Consider the following 19,855-nt stretch of genomic DNA (forward strand, 5'->3'; position numbering starts at 1 on the left):
AATACACATCGGTGAAGTCAAGGAGGATCCATTGGGCTTATTAAAGGACAATTCCAGGCGAATTCAACTCAGGGGTGTATTTTCATATCATTTTAGGTCTAAAAGAATGAATCTGAAGATTTTCAGTTTAATCGCTCCTGTTTTGCGGTACTTGCGTCTGTCCGCGCATCGCCACGGCAGCAATGAATGGGAGTGGATGTAAGTTCCGCTGTTTAGGCTGTTTCCAGCCCTCAAAGCCGCAATTTTTTTCCACAGACAGCATCAGATGGCTACTCAAACATGCACCGAGAAGTTTATTTACTTCAAGCAAGCCGACATGTTTGTAAAACTAGATCTAATTCAAAGTCTCCCGGAGTCTCGCGCGAGCCCGAAGTTGCAGTGCTGGTGTATTCAGGCGCAGTCGGAGCTACCGCTTGTGTCATAAACACAGGAATATCAACTCTTTACTTGCTTGAAGTGTACATTTTTTTCCACAGACAGCGTCAGATGGCTACTCAAACATGCGCCGAGAAGTTTTTTTTACTTGACGCAAGTAAAGAGTTGATATTCCTGTGTTTATGACACAAACGGTAGCTTTTCCCACTGCACCTGAACACACCGAGCACGGCAACTGGGTCTCGCGCGAGACTGCGGGAGACTTTGAATTAGATCTAGTTTTACAAACATGTCGGCTTGCTTGAAGTAAATAAACTTCTCGGTGCATGTTTGAGTAGCCATCTGACGCTGTCTGTGGAAAGAAATTGTGGCTTTGAGGGCTGGAAACAGCCTAAACAGCGGAACTTACATCCACTCCCATTCATTGCTGCCGTGGCGATGCGTGGACAGACGCAACTACCGCAAAACAGGAGCGATTAAACTGAAAATCTTCAGATTCATTCTTTGAGACCTAAAATGATATGAAAATTACACCCCTGAGTTGAATTCGCCTGGAATTGTCCTTTAAAGGGGACCTATTATGCTCCTTTTTGCACAAACTAAAATAGTTCCTGGGTGTCTTAAAGACATGTCTGTGACGTGCTTCGGTCAAAATACCCTAAAGATCAAACATCACAGCACTCTCAAAAACAGGGCTGTGCAAAACGGTCTGTTTCAGTGGCCCCTCCCTTTAAATGCAAATGAACCACTCCCTCAGCATTGCGTTAAATGGTAAATGGTAAATGGACTTGCACTTATATAGCGCTTTTCTAGTCTCTTGGACCACTCAAAGCGCTTTTACACTGTCGGTCACATTCACCCTTTCACACACATTCACACAGCGCTTGGCAGCGCAGAAATCTAACCATTCACACACATTTGTACACCCAATGGACACATCGGGGGGCAAGTGTGGGTTCAGTGTCTTGCCCAAGGACACTTCGACATGTTGCCAGGAGGAGCCTGGAATCGAACCACCGACCTTCCGGTTAGTGGACAACCCGCTCTACCTCCTGAGCCACAGCTGCCCACAGCCGCGTTACCATGACGATGTCTACTACTAGTACTAAAAGCGATAGATAAAACACCTACCGTATACTGATTTGGCCAAAATGTAGTATGCAAACAAAAGCTAAATCTGCAGTAGGCAAATTGCCAGTATCTCCAGTATGCATCCAGTCTACATTGCGTAATGAAATGTGCCCATGACCTATAGGGCTCTAATTTCGTGAACTAGGTGCAGGCGGAGCGGATCAGGCCTGCGCCTCGCCTTCGCTTCGCCAACGGGGAGTGGTCAGGAGCAGATTGCAATTTTCCTTCGAAACGCAGCGGAGCGCATCCTGCCTACTTCCCTCCCACCGGCGCAAATGGCATAGAGGGAGGAGAGAAGGCGTGGAGTGGGTTTGACACAGCCGAGTCAGCTCTTCACCAATCAAATGAGCTCCTCTCCTCGCCTTTAAATCCGCCGCGCGCGCAAGGCGGACGTTTGATTTCACCGTGGAAGAGAAGATTTGAATCAGCACCTACAGATTACAGCATAGACATTCAGCACATCTATATCGATTGTCCCGTCACACTGATGACAGATCAAAGGCTGCACAGATGAAAGATGAGGATGGATTACTGCTGTGTTGACACTACACGATTATCTGCTATATTTATGTATTTACTTATTGATTTATTGAGCCGCATCGTCACGCGACCATAACAAATAAAACTGAAAACAAATAAACTATCATCTCTCACAGCAAACCACAATCATCATAGTCCGCGATGCCTCCGTTACGCACAGCTGTTTGTTTATGTTGTGATCTGTGCACACGTGTTTTTTTTTTTGTTTTGTTTTTTTAAAGGTACTTTATTTGTCACATATACAGCTAGTACAGTGAAATTCTTTCTCTGCATTTAACCCATCCCTGAGGAGCAGTGGGCAGCCACGGTGCAGCGCCCGGGGACCAACTCCAGATTATGAGCCAGTGCCTTTGGTCAGGGGCACTGACTGGAGGATCAGGCTAGCTGGCATGTGGTGGGGGAAACCGGAGCACCCGGAGGAAACCCACGCAGACACGGGGAGAACATGCAAACTCCACACAGAAAGGACCTGGGCGGCCAGGGATTCGAACCCAGGACCTTCTTGCTGTGAGGCAACAGTGCTAACCACTGTGCCACCGTGCCGCCATTTAAATATAGGTTACTAAATATGAGTGTCTTTATTAATGGAAAAGGGGTATGTGTGTTTTGTTTTTTGTTTTTTTTTACTGGGCAACAGCTCTCAATCTGTCAGAGCAAGTGAGACGGGAGGAAACTGATGTTCTGGTCCGGTCCAAGCTGGCAGTGTCCGGTCGCGCGAACAGACCTCACGGGCTGATGATGCAAAAGTAGTCTGGGAGGGAGGAGGTTATGATGTTATCCAGGTCTATCTATCTATCTAACCTATATTTAAACACGTGTGCACAGATCACAACATAAACAAACAGCTGTGCGTAACGGAGGCATCGCGGACTATGATGCCAGGCTGATTGTGGTTTGCTGTGAGAGATGATAGTTTATTTGTTTTCAGTTTTATTTGTTATGGTCGCGTGACGATGCGGCGCTGGCCATCATCAATGAGACCAACATTTATCTCCTAAAAAGACTAACCACACGGCGGTAAACGTCTAAAAAACCTGCGGGTATGTTTATTAGCGATGGTTTTCTCTACCGCGATGAGCACGGACGTCTGCCCGGCCAAGGAGGCCTGCAGACGGGCTCTGCCTGTGTGAGGAGCCGCTGCAGCTCCGGAGCTCCGGCGCTCCGTCGGTCCAGCGTTACGTCGGTCCGGCGAACAACGTCGCCCCGGCGGTACGTCGCTGCTCACACAGGTACAGCTTCTCTTACATGAAACTTCGGCGTAAACTTCTAAATAAAACTCAGTAAAGTGACGCTACAGCCCTACAACAGGCAGGGGAAAAGCAGGAAGTAGACCTCTCCGCTCTCCGTTGTCACCCCAGCCACAACAGAACAGCATGGGAGGAGGCGGGGCCGGCTGGAGCAGAGACCTCGGCATGACCATGTAGGGGAGTCCGGCACGCCATGACGTCAATGCGAGCTCATGTCAAAAAAAAGTCAGTGCAACCGAATGTAAAAAAAAAAGTCAGTAGAAATCCCAATCATCTAGCAGGGTTTACCTCTAAATGCATTAACCTCATGATATGACACTTCCACGGCCTCTAGAACCATTATCCAACATTTTAAACATATATAAAAGTCTGAAAAGCTGGAAAAGCATAATAGGTCCCCTTTAACAAGTAAACATGAAAAGCATAAGCACTTTATTTGAATTACTATATGGCTAATTTTTGCACAGCCTTATAAGCTAGCAGTCTTTTTGCATGTTTTTTTTTTTTTTAATCTATTTTGGTTTAGTTTACACTGTTTCTTATTGTCTCAATATTTTACTGTCTCAGGTGTTTCTGTTGTCTTTTTACTGCCTTTTGTTCAGTCCCACTCATAGACTGTAAAAAGAATGGACGTAGGCGTAGCACCGTGACGTCACCCATTGGTTTGGGGGAGTCTGTTTTGTGCCGCTACTACGGGGTTTGAACTGCGCCATGTTGGATTTCACTTTCCATATTTGGAGAGGTGCGGCCGTTGGCCGGCCGAGAGCCCGCCCACTGGCCTCGAAGCAGTGGTCTCCGGACCTGTCACTCAACGTTACCGCGCCCTAATTGGCCAGAACTTTAAACCTAATTATAGTAAAACGGTAGAGTTTAAAAAAAATTCACCCCCCTCAGAGTGTGTGCGGGGGTAGAAACTATCCAGACCAAAAAAATAAAATGTACCAGGCTGTAAATATGTTTTTTTTAAGCTGTAAAATCGGCTATTTTAACATGGGGCTCAATTGGAGTTGCTCCCTTCTGGAGCCAGCCCCCAGCGACAGCCGAGGGGATTGCAGTTTTTTGAACGCGGAAGTGAGCTTCACTTCTCAGACCGACAACTGCCCCCTTGGTCCCACTGTGCTTCTTAGAGTTCTGTGGTCTCATAGTTTCTGTATGTGTCTTGTCCATGCAGCAGTTCCCTTTTTAACCAAGCAAAATCTCTCCCATGAGAGACACATGTGGACCCCAGGAAGACAAGCGGCGTTCTAGAACACAGCTAATGGGGATCCTAACAAATAAAACAAAAAAACACATGAAAGAACATTGAACTTCAGTTTAAATTTTCCCAGCATGTAAGAGTGGCATGTAGAAATTGATTCTGATGAATAGCCTAAAACTTAAGAGTAGGAGCCAACTGACAGAGATGCCTCAGGGCTGTCCCTACAGCTAAACTGTTATCTGCAATAGCAGCATTTTATGTTCCTGGTTCCTCTTCTTTAAATAGACAGCTTAAAGAGTAGGGAGACAAAGCTCCACTGGTTACCAATGCTGCTTTTGGTTCTTTGTAAACTTGAGCTTATAGAGTTCTTGGTACGTATTGTGGTTGTAAAAATGTTAAGCTGCATTCTTTTCCTTCAGTATAATTTTAGTGTCTAATTCTTTCTTTGTTAAAGTATCAGGGCTCCACAAGACTCCAGTATTTAGCCTCTGAAACAGAGGCTTCTAGAAAATCTGTCTGAAAACTCAGTCATGATGGACAAAGCAGACTCCTTTGGAACAGTTAAAAGGATAGTTCAACATTTTGGCAAATTTGCCTATTGCCATAATCCCTATAGTCTTAGTAGTAGGTTCGTTACCTTTAATTGTCGGTGCAAGCTATTTTTAGATCGGCGGGGCAGAGACACAAGCTGCTCAGAGCTACGCTACGGAGGCGTACAGTATTTCTGTTTCCCTCATCAAACTCATCAAATACACAATACAACAACGCCAAAACACTCAAGTTGTGACCTGCACATTTACCACGCTATGAAATAATGACGAATAAATATGTAACAATAGGACACGTGAAGCAAATACTCGCAACTACTTGCGCTTTTGAAATCACTCCACCCAGCAGCCATGTCTGAGATGTAGGTCTGGTTACGCATTTCCCTCAAAAACAACTCTGTCTGGTAACGTTCTGTTATTACCTCATAGTGTGGTGAATGTGCAGGTCACAACTTGTCCAACGTGCACTATGCAGAGCTCACATCTCTGCCCCGCCGATCTAAAAACAGCTTGCACTGACAATTTAAGGTAATGAACCTACTGCTATGACTATAGGGATTATGGTAATAGGCCAATTTACAAAATGTTGAACTATCCCTTTGAGTAGAAATCCAGAGTGGCCTCTCATCAGTCGTAACCATCGGTGATGAAAGCAACCTAGCAATGAAATTCCACTTCCCGTGTTACTGATGTGTGTGTGCTAGCTGAATTCTGCATGTAAACAGGGTCTTTGTGGTGCAGAGTGTTCTCTTCAGTAGAAAGCTGCTTCCTGTTGAAAACACTCACAGACTCAGTGTTGATGAATCCTCACGTGTTCTGTATCAGGTGTGACACCACAACAGACCTACATTTTATTGTGGAATCACAAGGGCCAACTCCCTTGTGTGTTTTAGACCATGGCGTCCAGAGACTTGATGTGCGTTCTGACAGGTTCTATGGACATACTCATTGATTTGGGAAACCAGATTATATAATGGTTCTGTGCTTTGATGAAATAACTCTGTGTGAGAGCTCCAAAACTAACCCGCACCTCTCCACACCCCGTCTGCCTCCTCCAGCTAATGTGGGTCCTCCATCCAACGTCAGCCTTGCTCCTGCAGGAAAGGACCTGGACGTGTTGATCTCCGACCCGCAGCAGACCATCACCAAGGCCTCCATGAGGGAGAAGGCTAAAGACTTAACCTATCACATCGTCTACTGGGAGCGCTTTGCAGAAACAGAGGTAGGAACTGAAGCTCACTGAAAAAGTCCAGATGCAAAAAATTCCCAGAACCTTTATATTGAATTCCCCTGTTGTTAGACATGTAATTCCGAGACAGATCTCAGTGAGACGTAGCTAGCAGAAACCCACTTCCCAGTTTCTCTTGGGTCCCTAAAGACACCTGGCGAAACTGGTGAGACTGTAGCAGCCACATGAACAAGCCATACTCACACAGGCAGAGCTGTCTGCAGAGCACCTGTTGTCTGTTTCTGTTTCCTGTACAGCAGAGGTTTGGTTTGGTTTCTGGGTATTGTCTTGTGCTGGTATGTTTAGCAGAGGCATGCAACCGCCTCAGAATCAGCAGGGCATCATTTCCTGCTGAGAGTGGCTGGCAGGTCTGATGAGGGAGGAGCAGTTTATCACAATGTGTCCTAAAACAACCCAGAGACAGACTGACCCAACCAGTCAGATGCATCTTTTGCATCAAAGCCACATCACATGCAAAAGAAAACAAAATATAATAACAAACCTTTCCTCGTGCTACAGGAACACACTGGAGTCTGGGAGGGGTCTCTCTCTTCAATCTCTTGTCTCTTTAGAAATCTTTACATTTACCTTCTGTTCTAGTCATTCAATAGATATTATTATTATGTTGGGTCATGTGACCTGACCTGCTGTGTTCCTTTGAGGTGTGACTGATATTAATAACAGTACAGTGTTCAGTTCAGTGTAATGTAATGCAGGGTTTCCCCCAGCGCTTTCCTGTTAACCCCCCCGGACGATCGATCGATTCGCTCGCACCCCCCCCCCCCCCGACAGGACAGACACCACCTTAACTAACAAAATTTCTGGGGGAAACACTGTAACGTAAGTTCCATTAAAAACTGGCACCTCTGATTTACCGTCAGGTAACAGTCATGAAACTGCTCCTTCTCCATCAGTCTGTTATCTGCTGCTTCTTCTTTTTTCTTTTTCTTTTTTTTTTAGAACTTTTTATTTAAAGCAGAAGTAAGTGATATATTTGTGTTAATATAAGTCTTAAATAGTTATATCTTCCGACAGCAATCACTTACATAGAGTGTTTGGACCGAAACACGGGTCTGTCAGTCACTCTGCTCTGCTCTGAGCCGAGGAGAAAACATTTATCGTATCCTACAGTTTTTATCCAATGAGGAGAGAGAACGGCATGCAGGGCTGTGTGTGCAGCCAAGGGACGCCGTGAATGTGGTGACGTAGGGACGAGGACTGTTATGGTGCGTTCAAGGAAACTCGTAACTCGTGTTTTTCCAACCTATGAAGTCATACCAGTTCAATCTGGTACGAGTTCACGGGTCGGAAGTTACGAGTGGCCGTTATAGTGCACTTTCACAGGTAAAACAGGTCGGAAAAACACGAGTGGGTTGCCTGAAACGCTACAAAGTCGTAAGTTGTGACTTGAAGCTGTAATTTACGGTTTCAAAAGCCTGCCTGAAACGCAGCATTAGCCAAAACGACCGGATCGCTTACTTCTGCTTTAAACATTTTAAAAAACATTTCCTGACATATGACTTTGAAAATGTCTGTACACTACTGTACTGTAGAATGAGTTAAAATAAGAGTAAATAAGTAAATAAATTATAAAATGAATAGATAAATTAAAAGGGGAGAGAAGGAGGGGGAATTAAAATAAGAATAAATATAATATAATAAATAAAATTAATGAATTAATAAAATGATTAACTTGATAAATACAAATAAGTAATAAAACACACATACATCTATACATCATCCTACACATTCATGTATACACATACCTTCAAACATGGATATACATTAGGGATGTGGAGATTCACCGATTCATATCGGTGGTCCGATACAAACGTTTGCGATGCGACTGCACCGGTAGATTCAACGTGCGTCGGATATAATTTACGGGTGAATCTGCGGTGCATCTCTTTAGCTTGTCTGCACCGATAGATACCATTGTTAAATCGATTATTTCATGTTCCCTGCCCTATCCTATTTTCCGAGGCAACCTGAATGCACCACCGCGTCCCCAGGCACTGACGCAAGCAGGTGTTGTACACACAACAGATATGGAGGCCAACGGAGAGCGACGGTAGCAGCGACGAGATCTTTAGTGCACCAAAAAAGACACATAAATCAAACGTGTGGCAATATTTCGGGTTTTTTAAGCGAGGAGGTCAACTTGACAAGACGCACGCAATTTGCAAACAATGCCGTGCGGCTATCAAGTACGTCAGCAGCACGACGAACCTGGCGACGCACATGAAAAGACGGCACGGCGTGGACACCTCTGCGGCTGCTCCCCCCTCCTCTCCCTCGGATGCTTCCGAAGCACGGGCCACACCGAGCGGTAGCAAAGCTGGTGACACGAACAGTAGGTCTATCGCTAGTTTCTTCGGACAAAACACACCTCTGGCAGCTAACTCTGCCCGCTCCCAGGCCATAACTGATGCCATATCCTACTTTATCTGCAAGGATATTCAGCCCTACAGCGTCGTAGACAATGAGGGATTCAAACAACTGGTCCACGTTTTAGACCCAAGGTATAAAATACCACAAAGGGCGCTCTTTACCGACACACAAATCCCTGCTCTGTACAACAAAGTGAAGACAGAGGTAGTGGAATCCCTGAGTAATGCCCAACGAGTTGCTGTCACTATGGATGGCTGGACGTCCTGTGCCACTCAGTCATACATCACAGTCACAGCACATCATATTGACAACGAGGCCCATACTGGACAAAATCTGTCAGCTTTTCTGCGTGAAGTTTGCTGTGAATGGAAACTTAGTGATAAGAAACCTGCTTTGGTCACTGACAATGCAAGGAACATGCTACTCGCTGGGGCAAATGCAGAGATGGAGCCTCACGTCAGATGCATAGCGCACACTCTAAATCTATCCTCCCAAAAAGCTCTCAAGGTTGAAACTGTTACTGCACTCCTGGTTAAAATAAGAAAACTTGTAACATTTTTTCACAAAAGCCCCAAAGCTTGTGAGGCGCTGCGTGAGGTGCAATCCCAGTTGAACCTAAAACACCATAAGTTGGTTCATGACGTCTCCACGAGGTGGAACAGTTCACAGGAAGATGAAGTCAAGGGGTCGAGGAGAGAGCCTGCCCAGCCTCACTGAGGAGGACATTACCCTGATGCCAGAGGTCATCAAGCTGCTGTCACCACTGAAAACAGCAACCAAGTGTCTCAGTGAAGAAAAAACCCCCACTATTTCCATCATCGCGCCCACACTGGCAAAACTACAGGAGCATTTTGACCCTGATGACAGTGACCTACTAGTCATCTCTGAGATGAAGGATAGGTTTAGGCAGGACTTCAGCACCCGTTACACATACATTCAAGACTTCCTCTGGAAAGCCTCAGCGCTCGATCCTCGCTTCAAGGCACTTGAATTCCTGAATGATGACCATAGTAGGGACACTGTATACCTGTGGATAACAGCCGAAGTGGAGAATATGGTAATTATGTTCATTAAGTATATTCTTACTCCTATATTTATTCTGTCTTAAACTGATGTTTTTTATCTGATTTAGTTCAAAGAAATTATCTGCTCATTATTCTCAGGCAGACGAGGATGGCAGGATGAATGAGAGACAGGCAACCAACTCAGAGGATGAACAGAGGTCCTACAGAGAGGAGGAGGAAGAAGAAGAGGAAAAAGGTTTGATTGAAACCTAGGACTACAATCTGTAATAGTTTGTTGTTTTGAAAATTGATGTTATATTATTCTTCTTTTATTCTATTCTCAGAATTGTCTAACATTGTTCTTCTCTTCTCTTCTCTTCTCTTCTCTTCTCTTCTCTTCTCTTCTCTTCTCTTCTGTAGATGATGACCCAGAGCCTCCCATGAAGAAGTCAGCATTGGACCTGATGTTTGGAGGCTTCTCCACTCCAAGAGTACAGAAGAAGAGTTCAAGAGAAAGAGCTAAGGAGGAAACTGCCAAGTACAGGGGGAGGGATTGTTTGGATCTGCATGGTGATGTGTTGCAGTGGTGGAAAGAGCAGGTGGATCTCCCTCTTCTGTCCAAATTGGCCCGAACCTACCTTTCCATCCCGGCAACAAGCGTTCCCTCTGAACGAGTGTTCAGTACCGCTGGTGACATAGTGACTGCTCAGCGCAGTCTGCTACTCCCAGAACATGTAGACCAGTTAATATTTCTGAAGAAAAACCTGAAACTAAGCCATATGAGATAAATCATGCAGTGAAGTGAGGTGTTTGCAGTAAATGGCATTGTTTGATTGCCAGTAGTTGATGTTTTTGCTTACATTGTGAGCAGTTAAGAAAGACTTGTTAGGAAATGTTATTTTATTTACATGTTCAATTTCTCATAGAAATTACACCAACACTTTTTCCTCCTAGTACACAGGAGTATGGACATTGCACTTTGGAAAGAAATACCTCTATTTGAGCCCCTTGGTGAGAGTATCGTTTACAGCAGCTGTTACTGGCTGCCAGTTATAGTTTTATTTTTACACTTGAGTCTGTAAAACATTGTTATTTGATTTTCATTCTTTGTAAGAATTCAATTCATCAACTTACTGAAACATCGTCAAGCACATCAGTCTGGCAGACAGTAGTATGTGTTGCTGGTCATATTTGCACTATGCACATTGTTAATACTGTGCTCTCTGAAACTGTTTAACTGTGAAGTTTTATACAGTTTGTATAATTATAGAGACAGAGAACATAATTGGAAGTAAGGAGTGCTAATTATAAATAAAATTGAATGCTCTGTCTACTGAATTATGTCTTTTTTTAAATATGATTTATTGGTTTGCTCCATTAAAAAAAACAAACCAAATATTAAATACATCCCTCAAATTGATACAGAGAGTAAAGTAGAATTGTGCTATTGAGGTAAGAAACCTGATGTGGGCTATTACTCTCTCATACCGCAACTAACTGTATTGAATGATCACATCATATTGAACAATTGAACCTTTTATAATTAAGTTGTATCGTTATCAAATCATTCTTGAATCGCATCGTATCGTGAGCAGGAGTGAATCGTATCGCATCGTATCGACGGGAGTTTCAGTGTATCGTAAATGTATCGTATCGGTGGCAGCGTATCGAGATGCGTATCGAATCGGCCTCAGTGGTGGAGATATACAACCCTAATATACATATGTATAATTAGATTAAGGTAAAGATGTATATTAATGCTAAAAAAATAATATATTAAAACAGGATAAGTAAATATTGCTTCTTCTTTTTTTTTTCACATCCCTGTCCTCCCTGTCTCCGACCCAGCCTGCCCACCACAACCATCAGCTCTTCCCCACTCATTCCATATTCCATGTTAGAAACTGTTTTCTTGTCTGTGTACAACTTGTCTGGGTGATGATCCCTCCTCTGTCTCTCACTCTGAGCTTTCTCCTGTTTCTTCCTGGGAGTTTCTCCTCAGTGGATGTGAGGGTCTAAGGACAGAGGATGTTATCATGATGCCATGTAAAGACCTTTGAGACAAACTGTTTGTAAAAGATTAGTGGGGACACTGAGCTGTCCACTATTCGTTGAATCAATTCAAAGTCTGGTTCAACTGCCACCTTCGTCGAATCGTTGCAAAATGTGATTATTCTTCTTGGGCTCGATGCGAAGTGGAGGGATGGAAACCCCCTTAGCTGTTGTATAATGAGCATATATCATGGACTGGAGTGAACAGTTACCAATGATGGCAATATGAAAGAGGATTACACAATCAATTTCATGTGGTTTTTATTCAGTCAGAAATATTATCTAATAAAATAGCCCCACTGTAAAAAATAGGAATGGTAAAAATAAATAGTCCCACCTCTCCTGACGTTAGCTCTGCATTAGGGTTGTGCCGATTGGCGATCCAATCGTCTATCGGCGATTGGAAGGACGATCGGCGATGTTTTGTTTTCTTGCCGATTTTACACACACACATACTCGCTACTTTTTTATTGATCTAATGCGCAATCTGTTTGTTTTGTTTTAATGAAGCCGCTTGGCTTGCTGCTTCCAACTATACTCTGTCAAATGACAGTGTTTCACCAATCAAATGCAGCCACTGGCGACGTCCAATCAGACGGAGCCAGGTAGTCATATGACCGCACACAACATCTCTGTGGTAAACAGGGTGGCCACTCCGCCTCAAATTTGAGGAAACACGTTTAGCTGGTGTTGTGGCTGTGACTAGGCTTCTTTTTACAGTCTATGCTAGGCTGCCGACGCCAGCCCTGTAACTGTATGTCACAGCCCGACGAGGTGTTCACTGATATGCCACAAATAAATTACGTCCGCCATGAATAGATTTTTCGGCTTTCGGCAACGCAATAGCGTTCCGTTCATTGATCATAGCGCTCTTTCTCCGTTATTAGCCCTCACACACACACACACACACACACAGAGAGAAGCGCGCATGCATGACAGCAGGGCACGGTAAAAGCGGTACTCATACGCCGCCCCCCCCCCCGGTCGAACGAACACGTGGAACGGCCTCCGCCGCCAACACCCCCCCCCCCGGACCCCGGCGATAGATAGGTCTATCGGCGATCTCAGGGAGGGCGATTGGGACGATCTGAGAATGTCAAAATCGCCCAACACTACTCTGCATGCCGTCTTTTCCTCAGCTTTGTTTTTTTTGCTCAACCAGAGCCAGTCTATTGACGAGCCTTGCCACTCTCCATAGAGAGTGGCAAGGCGGAAGCAGGAAGTAACGGTCACCATGGGACCTCAACTCTGAAAAACTCGCCATTCAAATGAACGGGACTGAAAATTTTATTTCGTGATCCGTTTGAATTGTGCCATGAGAAAAAAATATGTCCTCTACCTGTTTAAAACATCACGTTTCATCCCGAGAAATCAGCCGTTTGTTGTAAAACTATTGTAGAATAAAATTCAGAAGAATCTGTAAGCAGAAAGACTACAAGTTGCGTAGGTGACGTCACACACCAAATGCCGCCCTTTCCCGTGTCAGTTGGTGACGTATTTTCTGTGGGACACAGATCTGTAGTCCGTAGAGCGGTCTTTACACAAAACACATTCTTCTGTTGCCGTTTTATGACAGACGGCTGATTTCTCGGCATGAAACGTGATGTTTTAAACAGGTAGAGGACATATTTTTTTCTCATGGCGCAATTCAATCGGATCACGAAATAAAATTTTCGGTCTCATTCATTTGAATGGCGAGTTTTTCAGAGTTGAGGTCCCATGGCGCCGTTACTTCCTGCTTCCGCTTAGGCTCTCTATTAGCCCCATTGTATCGAACTTGGTTGCAGTTCCACCAGAATTCCACTAGGAGTGCTCGCGGGCGAGTGCAGAATGAATGGGGCCCTATGGAGCTAGAAGGCTAAATTTGTCCCTTTCACCTGGTAATAGTCAAAAAATCGCAAATATTGTTGTATTTTCTGCAAGATCAATATGGATTATAGGTTAAAAGTGAAATTGTTGAGACGTTTTGTCCTTTCGATTTCCTACAGGTTGGGCTGTTGTTGCCCATAAAACGCTAGCATTCTGCTAATGAATGCTGATTGGTCAGTGACGGACTTGCGACTATTTGCGACCAGAGATCCCACCTGATGACACAATAGCTGTAAAACGGGCGAAACGCTGTTTTATTTCCTTCTGTAACGCTGTTATTATGCACTTTTATTAACTTTTAATATTTTTTCAAGCGAGAAAATAACTGTTTAGTCCCCCAATATGCGGTCAGTTTATCCAAATGACGGCTGTTTAGAAGTCTGCTCCGATGTTTTCGGAGAAGCTCCACCATGAGCTCTACCTGTGGAGCAATGACCGGAACATCACAGCGGCAGCAGCCGGTCTGCTGACGTGCTCGGTCGGCCTACCTCTGTCGTCGATCCCGGCGGAGAAAACGTTACCCGTAGGTTTTTAGAGGTTTACCACCGGCTGGTTAAATTCCTTTTAGGAGATAAATGTTGGTCTCATTGATGAAATCTAACAATTGTAGCAGTAGCATTAGTTTATTGTTTGAATGAAAAGTGAAGCTTCATGTGTGTATTGGACAGAGAGCAGTGCTGCCTGGGGGCTCTGTAGCCTACGTTCAATAAATAAATGTTTTACAATGAACCGATCGTCTGCATTAAATGTTTTTTTTATGTTATATTATTAGGGCTGTCAAACGATTAATTTTTCTAATCGCGATTAATCGCATTTTTTCCATAGTTAACTCGCAATTAATCTCTATTAAAAATATTATATATGGCGCTTTGTACATTCAACACTCCAAAGTGTTATAATCTCTAGACAAACAACTTTTAGACCAGACCTAGCAGGCCTACCTAATCATAACACATGATGCATGAAACTCACACAGAATTGAAACGAATTGCATCCAGTGGACTGTGTATATTTGTGTAGCAACCAACTTGAAGGTGCCTTACCGCCACCTACTGGACTGGAGGTCCCACCCTCCAGTCCTCCAGTCCAGCAGACAGAGGACAAAATGGGCCGCGATTAACCGCGATTAAAAAATTTAATTGTGTTAATTTTTTTAATTAATCTCATCGCGATTAACGCGTTAACTCTGACAGCCCTATATATTATATAACATGGTTACGGTCCGCGGTTCCGTAGACGGGCTGGACGGGCTGTCATCGTGCTCTGAGGTGACTCAGAAATTACCGTAAAGCAGCACCTCTTGTCTGTGACGTCATCATGTTTTTTTGAACAGCTTTTTAGAACAGAAAAGTGAACTTAAAAAATCCAATATTCAGCCAAGTGCATTTTATTGCTTCCCCCTTTTGATAATAATATTCAAATTACTTGACAAAAAATTATTTCCAAAGAAAGGTGGATTTTTAGGGGTGTATCCCCATTGACTCCCATTCATTCTGCACTCGCCTGCGAGCGCCCCCACATGGACAGAGACGTGTTCTAAAAACCCGGAAGTAGGACGAGAGTGGCACTTCTCCTCAATATTAGAAATTCTCTGGCTCAACCCACTCTACCATGGTTCACCCTCCCCGGAGGTGAAAGTTCACCTTGAACATGTGAAATCACTTTAGTCTATCTGTTAATGTCGTCAAAACACCGGCTACCTTTTGCTACCTACTGTAACAGTTTGTTGCCATGGATACATCTCCCTCGTAAAAGAAAGTTGTATTTACTGGATTAAACTTAAGTTGACTAAAGGCAAAATCTGACCAATCAGATTTGACTATGACAATTCCTAGTGGAGGAAACTCCTCTTACCAATTAACTTGCCCTGACCTCATCTGCAGACTGAGACGGCTCCATCACTGAAATATGAATAGATACTTCTCAGTATTGATCTTGAATCTCCATCTCATCCTTTCAGACCAGCCAGAGACCCAGATTGAACTCTCTTGGTTCATAAATCCAGTACTGAGTGGTGAGGTTAACATCTTGTCCCTTGTGTCCTTCAGACCCAGACGTTGGACAGCGATGCCAACATGGTGACTCTGCCCGACCTGAAGGCCTGGACCTGGTACTGTGTCACTGTCCAGTCCCACCGTGACTACTACGGCCAGAGGAGCAGCTTCACCCCGCCGCACTGTATGATGACTGCAGGTAAACCACAGAGGAGCCACAACAACAACAACAACAAATAACTCACTGGAAGGATCAGTTTTAGCTCAATGTTACAGAAAAAATGGCTTTCATCATTTTCAATAGGTCAGTGTGGAAGAGGATTAGGACCACTGTGATAAAAGGTCCTAATCCTCTTCCTCAGGTCAGGTGTGGTTCCACAAGGACAGAAAAAGATGTCCACCATTATGTCCTCAGTAGAAGGGCTCCAGATGCCTGTGATTTTCTTTCATTCATTCTGTTGCATCACAAGAGGAAACTTTGTGACAGTATCGTCTTTGCAAAACATCTTGAGTTAGTAAAACCATGTCCAGGACTCTGGAGCATTGAAGGCCTCTGGAGTAGGCTTGGGCGGTATCCAAATTTTGATACCTTCAATCTTCCTCCATATTTTACCGCGGTATACGGTATTACCGTGACTAATTAAAAATGATGATGTAAGCCTCAGGTGGCATTACCAAACTGTTGGCTTGTGTCTTCACCGTTTAGAAACGGAATACTAGGGCTTCCCCCAAATAGTCAAACAGACCAAAATCTCATTGGTCAATTGGTCTTGTCAAAATTAAGTCAAAATCAATGACTGAACTGTATATGAAAGTCTATAGGGCTTTTAATTTGAAGGGCCAGATACAGGGGGGTAAAAGTCGGCTAACACATATTAAACTGACTGAAAATTCAGCCACACATAAGTGCTACTGGACATATAATCAATTTTAGGCATTAAATGACTTTTATTTAATGTTTAATCCTCCTATATAAGTGCATTGCATTTTTTCATGACGGTATTGAAACTGATACCGTTGCTATTTTTAAACACCTGCAGTATACGCTATTACCGTAATACCGCCCAAGCCTACTCTGGAGTTTCATTTTTGAAAGAAAGTGCCTGTGATTCTCTCAGACTAATATATAATGTTGTGGTTGTATTGTTGTAGTTGACTGTGTCTGTGGTTGTTGCAGGTAATTCTCCGTGGTGGCTCATCTTTGTCTGCTTCCTGGCCTCTCTGCTGGTCTGCTTCCTGCTGGTGCTGGTCTTATTCTACAGTCCCTATTGGTGCTATAAGACCCTCAAGACAACACTGTACCCATCCAACCAGATGCCGGCACACTTCATGGAGGTACATACTTTACTTTACTTTATTTGGTTATTTGGTCGGGACAATGCATATTAATGGACAGTGAGTACCAGAGTACCCACAGTAAATACACCGGATTTAGCACATGTGCTAAATTACATCCGTAGTCCCCAAAACAATACAACAAATTAACATAAAAAGTCCAAAAAGACAGAGGACCAATAGATAACAGGAAAAGTACATTTACATAGTTACAGGGTTGGGCATGATTCTTTGGATTGTAAAAAATATATGTAATCTACATAGCTGGAATTAACGTGATTCCTTGAAATATAAAAATATATATCTATACAGTTGTGCTTGACATGATTCGTTGAATTATAAAAATATATATATATACAGTAAGTTGCAATTGACATGATTCATTGAAATATAAAAATATATATCTATACAGATGTGGCTGACATGGTTCTTCGAATTATAAAAAATATATATTTATGTAGCTGTGACTTACATGATTAATAGAAAAAAAACATAATTACACATGCTCGGGCTAGATTTACTTTCACCCGACCGAGCATGCTTACATGATTGCACCCTGACTGATTATTCATTCATTCAATTTATATAGCGCTTTTCAAATTATTGCACACGAACCGGCCATAAACATTCACACATAGTAACTATACCTCCATTATTGCACACATACCGGTCATAAACATTCCCACATAATAACTACCTATGCTAGACTATTGCATGTCCTGTCTCCGCTGTGTCTCCGCTGTGAGCAGACAGATCCATTCACACTGACTCAGTCACCAAGTTGACTTCTTGTGTTATCTCTCCTCTCCCTCCAGCATCTGTGTGACTCTCCGAGCTCTGACCTCCCTCGCCTCCTCACCCCAGACTCCCAGTCTGAGCTGCTGTGTGACAAGGTGGTGGTGTGTCCAGAGCCAGAGGACCTGGAGGTCTCTGTCCCTCCTCCTGAGGCCATCCACCAGGCTGCACCAGGCCTGGAGCTGGACAGCAGGTAGGACCACATCTCACATGGAAACACACGTTTGCATCCGCTTACAAAGTGAATGACACATCAAACATTTCACATACAGCTAATAATGTTGAGGAATGAGTCAGATGGATGTCCTGTGTTGTCCCCAGTGGCAGACATAGCCGTCAGGACAGCAGCAGCAGTGGAGACTCAGGAGTTTACTCCAGCGGAGGCAGCTCCAACCTGAGGCAGCCCAGCAGCAGCCAGACCTCCAGCGGGACCTCACACCTCCTCCAGGACCCCAGCCACCAGGACCAGCTCAAGATGCACAAGATGACCCCGGGGCTCAAGACTCGACTTCTGGCTGCAGATGAAGACATTAGAGACATGTGTGTCTGAGGCCATGCAGGAGGAAGTCCTTCTGTTGAGGGGCAGCCAGACTACATGCTACAGACGGAACCCCAGCTGGCCAGACCTGCATGTTGATCCCCAGCTCTCTCCCCACACAGACATCACATCAGGATGGTTTTAGGGAAGGGTTGTGCCTTTTTCCACCTGTCATTGTGAACTCATGAAAGTTCAGAGACTGTCAATGACAGACACACAAAACACAACTCCACACCAACCCTGGTGTGACTGTGACCTTTACATATGTTACTCTGTCTGAACACTAGCTTTGTGCTCTGTCAGTCTGCAGCAGTAACGATCAGGAAACGATAATCAAATAATCAATAACTGTGAAGAGAAAAGGGACCAGAGGAGCCAGAGCCAATCAGAGTCCTCCAACAGGAACAGACTGGCATCAGAGTGGCAGCGCCAGCGAGGCCTGAAGGGTTCTGCTGGAAGTGCAGGTCACTTAACAAACTGAGAGCAGGAAACACTCTGGTGCCACACAGAGTCAGGAGTCATGACAGGACTGTAGAACAGTCAAATGAAAACTTTTCTTCTGTCATGAAAAGATCGACCCCTGCTGGTGTCATATCTTTATCTGCAGGACTTGTGATCATGTGATTGAAGACTTTGATGTCGTCATACAAATGTGCTGAATGCCTCAGATAGTGCGGGTCACTGGAAACAAAGAGGGATTTGTAAAATGTCTGTTAATGTAATGCTGAAGTGTCTCTGTGGAACAACAGGGTAGTGTAACCTAAATGTTTCTGTTCTACATCTATCAGTCCATCTCACACAGCAGCATGTCTGTGGGGTTCACAACTCAAACACTTGCATTATTTTTACAAAAGCTTTTGAATTGTAATTTTTCCATTTTCATGTGTGTCTGTTTCGGTTTTGGGAAACCAAGCCTCTTTAAATCCCATGTACAGTTAATCTTGTATGTGCCTCACTCACTTATTCCATGACTTCATATGAACAAAAAAAAAAGAAGCTCAGCAAAGTCTGTGATGTAAGATCATTGTTGTGACAGAATGTCTGCTCAGTGTCAACATGTCTCCCATCGCTCTCTGATGTAATGATCTTCAAGTTGTATATAAGCATCATGTGAAGCTGTGTCAATGTACCACAGCCGTTTTATCATGTTAATACTCAGTCATAACAATGAACCTGAGGGTAGGGCATTCATTATATAGCATAGGCACACATCCAACTGGAAACCAACCAGAAACATCAAATACACACCACTGTTAAAAAAAAAAAAAAACCCTCAGTCACTGGGACTGATTGACAGGACAGGCAGGGGTCCACTCACTGCTGCACTTATGGCTGTTAAGGTGAAAAATATTCTGGCATCATTTGGCTCGATTGGCTGTCAGATCAATGTCAGACTGGACTTTTGTCATCTTGTTACACTCCATATAATTACTGCTTACTAAAACAATGAAAAAGGGAGTTTTGCATAATATGTCCCATTTAACTTCTGTCCAGTGCTGTCTCCCTCCAATACCACTAATACTAACAATTACTATTAATAGGTACTAATATTACTATCTAACCCTAAACCTGTCTAATGTCACTGACAAGAGTACTCAGAATAACAAGAT

At 43.8% G+C, this 19,855-nt stretch overlaps 1 protein-coding gene across 1 annotated transcript in view; it reads left to right on the forward strand.

Moving 5' to 3' along the window:
* LOC146964700 (interferon alpha/beta receptor 1b-like) overlaps window positions 1–19,507 on the forward strand; it is a 36,816-nt gene extending 17,309 nt beyond the window's left edge. Inside the window, exons 4-8 of the mRNA XM_085765386.1 lie at window positions 6,098–6,261; window positions 15,632–15,776; window positions 16,755–16,912; window positions 17,728–17,900; window positions 18,029–19,507. Coding sequence (XP_085621512.1) covers window positions 6,098–6,261; window positions 15,632–15,776; window positions 16,755–16,912; window positions 17,728–17,900; window positions 18,029–18,257 — 869 coding nt within the window. The 3' untranslated portion in view covers window positions 18,258–19,507. The remainder of the gene's footprint in view (window positions 1–6,097; window positions 6,262–15,631; window positions 15,777–16,754; window positions 16,913–17,727; window positions 17,901–18,028) is intronic.
* Window positions 19,508–19,855: the final 348 nt, after the last annotated feature.

The sequence above is a fragment of the Trachurus japonicus genome, chromosome 21 (assembly GCF_045865225.1).
Source record: "Trachurus japonicus isolate A0001 chromosome 21, Traja_1.0".
Classification (NCBI taxonomy): Eukaryota; Metazoa; Chordata; class Actinopteri; order Carangiformes; family Carangidae; genus Trachurus; species Trachurus japonicus.